The sequence below is a fragment of the Eurypyga helias genome, unplaced genomic scaffold, assembly GCF_000690775.1.
Source record: "Eurypyga helias isolate BGI_N326 unplaced genomic scaffold, ASM69077v1 scaffold22671, whole genome shotgun sequence".
NCBI lineage: Eukaryota > Metazoa > Chordata > Aves > Eurypygiformes > Eurypygidae > Eurypyga > Eurypyga helias.
In genome coordinates, this window is record NW_010229219.1 from 1,742 (window position 1) to 10,260 (window position 8,519).

General features: G+C 46.1%; 1 protein-coding gene across 1 annotated transcript; it reads left to right on the forward strand.

Annotated features, from left to right (window-relative positions):
* Positions 1-513: 513 nt before the first annotated feature.
* On the forward strand, positions 514-3,606 carry LOC104505009 (dynein light chain roadblock-type 1; the record flags this gene model as incomplete). The annotated part of the gene is made up of 3 exons (XM_010160336.1): positions 514-589; positions 1,980-2,147; positions 3,285-3,606. Coding segments are annotated over 3 exons (288 nt in total), but the record flags the coding sequence as incomplete, so codon positions are not given.
* Between the last annotated feature and the right edge of the window lie 4,913 nt (positions 3,607-8,519).

The window sequence follows — 8,519 nt, forward strand, 5'->3', positions numbered from 1 at the left end:
GTTTTTCCCCTCACTTTTCTTATTTGGAATTGCTCTTAGCATTCATTTGATAAAAGGGAAGTCAGTCTTCCATCCAGAATGTATCTTTTTCTACTTTTGTCATAAATTCCCTGAATTTTCTACCTTTCTCATAAATTCCATGTGTATTTTCATACATGATTTCTGCTTGACATCTAAATTGTAGCAGTCTGACTAAGCAGTATTCCAGTTGCAAGCCATCAGTAAGGAACTGATGCAGTAGGATTGGAGAGAAGGAGAGGGAAGGATTAGAGATTTCCAAGTTTCTGCAAGATTATAATCACAAATGAGTGAAGAGCAAAGACAGGTGGAGAGCAGCTGAAAAGGTCATGCAGAAAAGGTGGTACCAAGGTAGAGACACTTTGCTGCATGCAGTGGTTTGGGTAGTTTGAATCATCTTTGTGCAGCTTTACTTTCAGACATGTTGTTACAGTGCTTTGGGGGAAGGCAGATAGCAGCTGTAACCTTCTTTGGATTTGTTCTTTCTCTTTGCAGGCTGAGGTGGAGGAAACACTGAAGCGAATTCAGAGCCAAAAAGGAGTGCAGGGTATCATTGTTGTTAACTCTGAAGGTACGGTGTCAGTCTCTTGTTTTCTGAGGTGTAACTTCCTCTAAATGTGCACAAGGACCACTGATTGTACTGCTTGCATTTAGATAACAATCTGCCTTTAGCAAAGGTTTTCCTGTAGCCAAAGCAGATAGACAATAATTAGGCTGAAAAAGAAAATTGGATTCCCATTTCTGCTTTTCTGCAAGCTCACTTTATTTTTTTAGGAAATAAAATAAATTGCAGAAGCTTAGAAACATTTGAGTTACGCCAGTGTTTGAGACTGTTCTATCAAAGCCTTTATCAGTAGCACTAAAAGCTCTCATGACATCTGAAATCTCGCTGCTGTGCATGTCCAGAATGCTGCTGGCTTGGCAGAGTCGAGTAGCTGAGCAGCTGTCGCGTGCTCACGGCCTCGAGACTTGTAAACTAATTGGCTATTTGGTGTCACAGCAGGGTCCAGCAGAGCAGGCTTGTTCAGAGCACTCTGAATCCACTGTGGGCAGCCCAACTTCTTAAAATGGTGTCATTATCAATTTAAATTGAGTATTTCCTGGGACTGATCCTTAAAAAAAGCTCTGTGTGAATATTTGGAAGATCAGATCATTGTGTACTTTTATGCAGCTTGTGCTCCTGCCCGCTGCTTTGTCATGACAGGGAATAAGGGATGGTGCTCTCCAGACAGAAGCTGTGCTTATTTGAGCATACACCTGGCACAGATTTTCTGCCATGTCAGTATTTGCTAGCTGGCTGCTGCATTGTTCTGACACGTGAGCTGAATTTTGGCTGGCTTTTTGCAGGAAAACGTATCTGATGGGTGGCAGAAGTATAAGGGAGGGAAAGCGCTGGCCAAACAAGATCAGCGTGTCTGCTCTCTTGGCTGGGGGACAGGAATTGAACCAGGGGCCTTGCAGCAATGCGTCAACGCTTGTGACTAAACGTTGGAGCCTCAGCTTTGTGTGATGCAGCAGCTGATGTCCTAACTGACACATCCCAGCCTAGTTTACTTGAGTATCAGCTGTGATGGTCAGGAGCCTTTCTGAAAGGAAAAGCTGTCCCCAGTCAGGAGAACAAAATTGAAACATTGGTATTTCCTCTCTTTCCCCAGACTGTATTTGTTTCTGTTATTATTTATTTATATTTAGAAATCCCATAAATAAACAAACAAACAAAAGAAAGCCCCCAAAAGTAAAGCAGTGCTGATACTAGAGGTAAGCAGTTCTCACCTACACAGATCTCAGCCTTTCCACACCGTATTTCTGTGCATGCTCTTCTTTTAAGCCTTTAAAAAGAACACTCCTAATCCCTGGTGTAGGGACATCTGCTCAGGTTAAATACCCACCCTGTTTGGATCTTATGATGCCCAAGGCGGAGTTGGTTCTGGTGTTCTGTCACTGTCCCCTGTTCCTTGCAGGTATTCCCATCAAAAGTACTATGGACAACTGCACAACGATTCAGTATGCGGGTCTCATGCACAGCTTCATCATGAAGGCAAGGAGCACTGTGCGAGACATTGATCCCCAGAACGACCTCACGTTCCTGCGGATTCGCTCCAAGAAAAATGAAATCATGGTTGCACCAGGTAAAAGCGAGTGGGGTGAAAGCAGGCATCAGGGAATCCAGCAGAATTCTCTGGAGATTGACACTGTCAGCCTCCGAGAAGAGTTCTGCCTGCTGCTTTTACATTGTGTAATCTCTTCTTTTCCAAGAATCATAGAACAGTTTGGGTTGGAAGGGACCTTAAAGATCATCCAGTTCCAACCCCCCTGCCATGGGCAGGGACACCTTCCACTAGCCCAGGTTGCTCCAAGCCTCATCCAGCCTGGCCTTGAACACTTCCAGGGATGGGGCATCCACAGCTTCTCTGGGCAACCTGTCCCAGTGCTCCCCACCCTCTGCAGGAAGAACTTCTTCCTGATATCTAATCTAAATGCTCCCATTTTCAATTTAAACCTGTTACTCCTTGTCCTGTCACTACAGGCCCTTGTAAAAAGCTCCCCCCAGCTTCCTTGTAGGCCCCCTACAAGGAGGGAGCATGTTGTAGCTGTGATCACAAGCCACAGAATTTAGCAGCAGCAACCTTCTCAGGAAACGTCCTCAGTATCTCATCAAATTACAGAATGGGATGCAACGAGATGATTTCACTGATGTGGCAGGAGCCCAGCTTTGTTCCTTCACGCTGCATCGGCTCTGGGGTGGGATTGTGCTCATGGAGGGGCAAAGTGGGGGATTGCAGTTGCCTGCTCCGCAGGGACTGGGCAAAGGCAGATCTTAATACAGGCTCTGGGTTTTCCACTGAAGCAGCCTCTGATTTCCATACAAAGGATGAAATGAGAGGAATAAGCATTCTTCCAGGAAAAATGCAGCTACGGGCACTGCAGCCCAGCAGTCTGCCTGTAAGATAGGGGAAATCGCTGTCTTGCACCGCCTGTTTTCATTCCATCACCGCCTGTGCCAGTCACTGTTAGTTCCTAGGCACAAACCGAGTTAAATTCAATTGGCGTGGGAGCATGCAGTTTCTAAAGGTGACTTTCTCTCAGTAAGACCCATAAAAATAAGCGATCTGATGTGCCTGGCCTGTTTTGGCTGTTGCGGATGAATGTCAGGACTCCAGTGCCCGCAGTGCATCAGCAAGACATGGAAAAAGTTGAAATTTACTGTTGCTGCGAACAAATATCAGCAATGAAAGAGTTTTGTTGTTTTTTTTTTTCCCCTCCAGATAAAGACTACTTCCTGATTGTCATCCAGAATCCAACAGAATGATTACACTGACTCGGTCTGGTTTTTTCCTCTGCCCAGCTGTTTTTTTTTAATTTAATGGTAAAGAATAGAGCATTAGTGTTAACTCTGCTACGCCACTTCAGTAATGGCTGAAAAAACAAAAGCAGGTGGTTTTGCTGTTGACAAACAGAAATTGTGGCACTTTTTTTTTTGTATCACAAGTCGTTTTGAGGAGGGGTTGGTGAATTAGAATCAGGCAGTAAAAAAATCAACAGATTTTTTTAATAGTTAAGAAGATAATGTAATAAAATTCTAATAATGTTCTAAAAAAAGATTATTCTGTGTATGTTTCCATGCTTCTGTCACCACTATCTGACATGTGCTTTTACACTATTACTTTTGAATTACTGTAAATATGAAAATCGCTTTTCCTCTAGTTCTGTCGTATTCTCTTGGTTTTACAAGTTATTTTGAAAAAGTCTGTCCATATCATATTAAAAAGTGTCGTCAGTAACTGGTTTTGTCTTACGTGTTTTCCTTCTGAGGATTTTAATTATTCTCATGATAGATTGAGTTTTTCTTCAGAAGAACAGAACCCTCCTAAGGCTATTTTTACTCATCTCTCTCTAAACAAGGATTTACTCTTAAGTGCATGTGCAGTGTACTTACAATTGCCTTGCGTGGTGGAGCGTTTTCCTGCCCCTCCTTCCGGCTGCAGGCAGAAGTGGTGTGGCTGAGGCGGGCCATCGAGGCTGCCTCTGGAGCTGCCACGATTCAGTAGCCCGTTTGATCTGGCATCTTCCATTGGTAATTCTTTTATTGATGGCCATCAAGGACAACAAAAGGTTGTCTGGTTCCTCCAAAATAACGAAGGGGTGATTTTTTAGCCTTGAAAGAACGGTCGTTGCATGCAGAGCTGAAGAATTTGTGCAGAATATCTGCACTGAAGATGTTTGTCACGTGTGTGACAGAGACAGCTCTGGCTGGTACTGAAGAGCTGTGGCGATGCGCGGAACATCGCAGCCTGGGTTCGGGGATGATGGCTGTTGGCTCGCACTGCGCTTTCTTTGCGTGTTCGGGTTGCTCGATCCAGCAAACCGCTCCAGGAGCGAGCTGGGGCTCAGCCAGCCTGGTTCCTTCCCCAGCCTCCTCTGTCCCACAGAGAAGGGGGTGGCTTCCTCACACCCCAGGCCTCAGACTGCTTGTGACAGAAGTGTCCTACCAGCCCGAGGAGGAATTTCTCCCGAAGCGCACCCGAGCGAAGAGGCACAGCCTACAGGCATGAAACTCCCTACGCTTAAAGACCGAACCTTGGCTGAGAGACTGCAGCGTTATTAGGGGATGCTGTGACTTGTGCTGGTGCGGGATCGCTCCTGACTCGCGTACGTCTGTCAGCGGAACCGTGTAACCTGTGTTTTGCCCTGCTCCTTCACAATTACAAACCGTAGTAGCAACATGCGATATTGTCCAGTTCTACGTGGAGGAACAGGCTGAGGATACGGGGGTGACCTCAGCAGGATTTGGGGATGTTCCCGACAACTGACTGCAGTGCAGTTTTGGAGTCCAGTTAAAATGTTGGAGTTGACTTGGGTGCTTTTCTGGATTTCAGAGCACAAAGTGATGGGGTGGAGATGTGCTGACTCAAACAGCAAAGATAACCTGTATGTTCAGCGCTCGTTTTCTGTGCGTTTTCAGACTTGGGCGCTGGTTTACAGACTCTGTTTAATTTTTTAGGTAGCGTTTATGACCATGAAGGCCAGAAATGCTTTTTGAGATCTTTCGTTTTCTGCGCGTTTTCAGACTTGGGCACTGGTTTACAGACTGTGTTTAATTTTTTAGGTAGCATTTATGACCATAAAGGCCAGAAATGCTTTTTGAGATCTCTGAAGGGGTCAGTCCTGCAGCATCCGGGTGAGGGTGCTTTCTGGCATTTTGGCTATCTCAGCTGCCATCGTGACTCGGTGTCGGCTGTCGCTCAGGTTATGAACTGTTCTCCCGTCGGCGTACGTCTGACCACACTATATTGGCGTAGCCCTGGGATCCCATTTTGTGCCAGGAAGGGACCGACCTAAACATCCATCTCCTAGCTGTAGGGAACTGACAACGCGCACAGCGTGTGCTCACCGGCCCTTTATTTACTGAACCTTGGTTTAAGCCCTGCCATCAAACCCATGAGCAGGGTGTGAAATCGTGCCCTGCGTTTGGAGTAGTTCCCGATACGCAGCAGCTGGTAAGAGGCACGTGGTCTGTCATAGTTTGAGTGCTGTCTCCAAAATATTACCTCCAGCAAACTGAAGTCTCTGGACAATAACTGAACAGTGAGGCAAGGCAGAAGGAAAAATGTGACTTCAGTCCTCTCTCTTTGGTTGTTCGTAGCCAGAGAAACGTGTCCCTGGAGGTGTTGACCTGCGTATGCATTTTGGCTTCCCCTAGTAGGTGGCAGCATTACTCTTGAACAGAGAATTTCTCCGGTGTCCTGCATTCGTTTGGACCCTTCCTTAAGAATAGAAGTCTTAATGGTGGTTTTGTGTCGCATCCGAGTTTGGGACGGAGAGTGGTGAGGCGTTCTGGGTGTTTAAACAAGCTGTAATAAATAACCCCATTGCAAAACGAAGGCCGCGCCCGTTTGCTGTGCTGTGTCGTGCGCTGCACCAGTGCAGTGAAATTACTGAGGTCCGGCTGTGTGCCCATTGCTTGGGGGTGTGGAGAGAGTCTGGGGGGTGTTTCAGGGCCTTTTTTGTTTTGTGGGTTTTGTTGTTGGCTTTGGGAGTTTTTTTCAGGGGCTGTTAGCAGTCTGAATTGGAATATACTCCGGGATTGAATAAAGGGGTCTTGAAGCAGCTGGTTGTGGAGTCCGGAGGAGCTCGTCGAATCCGTCTGGTCAGGGCAGGACTACCTTTACCCCAGCATTCAGAGCTGATTCTTTTTTTTTAATAGAAAGGGGTAGATGAAGCTGAAGAACAACAACTTCCATTTAGATAATTCTTATTAATGTGAAAAAGTGTCTTATAAGGAGCATCAGAGGGTCACAGAGATCTAACTGGAAGCAATTCCTCTGTGGCAAGTTAGGGGAGGACGTCATTTTTCCCAAGTTATCTCAAAGAGGGTCAAGAAAGAGAGAGGATGAAGTTCTGCTTCTTGTTTGCCGTGTCTGGGCCTAGTCATCCGTAGGGTAAAATCATTGTCAAATTATGGTAAAATTCTTGTCAAATAGAGAAATAAGCATTATAATCCTGTTACAAAAAGCACAACGAGGTGATTCAAAGGAGAATAACCTTTGTGATCTGTGCCTTAGACCTGCTCTGCGTTGGGGTTGGCGACTGGCTTCATTTGCTGTCTCGGAGAAGTCGGTTTTGATGGATTGCTCTCTGAAGGCAGAGGAAGCATCTGCTGCCAAGATGTGGAAAACAAACCCTAATGCACTGAGGAGCTGGTGAAAGGAAGTTTGAGGTGTGGCTCTGGGCTGTGAACTGCAGCACTTGAGGCCCAAGGACTGCTCTCTTGTGCTGACTCTGCTCTGAGATAAGGCCCTGGCAGAGGAATGGAGGTGATAACGTATTAATGCTGCAAAGCTGGGCCTGTAGGCACTCATCTTCTGTGGATCCAGCTCTGTGTTTGCTCCAGCGCCTTCCCAAGCAACTCTTGGTCTGGCTGAGCTCTGCCTGTGCAGCGCTCCTCTTCACACACTGGACACTTCGGTTTGATCTTAACACTTCTGTAACGTGTACCTACACCTGTAGGGGATGAAAGCCTGGCACGGATAGGTACACTAACCCAGGCTGGCTTTATGTTAGTAGGGCTAGAGCAGCTCCTCCAAGCAGTATAATCCGTGGGAAAGGCTGTGGCAGCTGGGGCGCGCTGGGGCAGTGAGCCCTGACAGACGCTGCCCTGTCAGCAGAAGCCTGGGCATCGACACCGTTTCTGTTGACAAAAATACACTCCCTTTACCCGCACGACAGGATTCCTTCGGGGAAATTTCCCTCTGCCAGCAGGGCTCTGCAAGCGTCCAGGGGTGCTTATTATCGGTGGTGTTTACCCTGTAGGAATGCTGGCATGCGTAAAGCTGCTTGTGGATCCGAGGCTGTGTTAGGACAGCTTGCTGGTGCTGGGTTGGTACAACTGGTTCCTCCCTAAAGCTTCAACTGATGGGTGGTTGTTTTGCATCTGAAGTGCACCTCCGTTTTTAAGAAGTTTTGCCAATGACATCAGTAATAAGAGGGGTATTGGTGTGTGCAAGATTTTTCAGGAAAGCTGATGTCTGTATAAATCATACTCAGCTGTATCAGAAGTCATATCCTGTTTTATAAGTACATTAACATGCTGAGGAGCTCCAGAGCTTCCATGAACCAGTGTCTTTTCTCCTCTGACTGCATGAACAATCTTCTATGGAATTATGACCCCAGTCCTGCAACGAGGTCTGCATGGATAAAATCAGGAATCAAATCACTAAATTACAGTTCCTCGTGTCAGTCATCTGAAAGGGGTTAACGCTTTATCACAACAGTAATAAAAAATCCTTTGCCTGAGGAATTAGTCTGTGAAGTTGATCAGCTTGCCATGTCTAATTCAAAAAGTATTACCTGATTAGGAGGACCTGTATCAAAAATTAATTGCCTCTATCTTAATTGTAAGAGTGAATCTGAAGAGTTTACATGTCCTTGCCAGTATGTATTTAATTAACTGCTGCTTGGTCAAGGTCCCTGATGTTAGCCATGAAAGTAATGGTTTCCTTTCCTGGGTAAACATACAAGGAGAAAAGTATTTGCCCAATTGTAATTAAATATATTTCAGTTGGTGACACAGTAATCAGAGCAGTTTTTCAATACATGCATCTTTCATGTATTTTTTTTACCAAATTGTACTTAATCCTTTAACATTTTGCATCCACTCATGTTTCATGCCAGTGAACAACGAAGCGATGCTTCAGCAGAACACGCCTTTTGTCGCCGCAGACGTTGAGGAGGAATATTAAACGTGGTTCTTCATGAAACGCTGACGCCCTGTTTGCAGCTGGTTTTGATTCATTTACAGCAGCTCCAGAAATAGCCTGCCCTGTCCGCAGCGTGCTGCCGTCTTCAGAACACTCGGCATGGACGTGGCTCGGAGCGCAGTGGGGAAACAGCAGACTCGTTAGTTGGGAATGACAGAGGTGGCCGTGGGAATTGCAATTCCCTGATTATCCCGGTGGATTAGTTTACGCCCAGGGGTGTTGGCGGCAGAAGCTCCCCGAGAC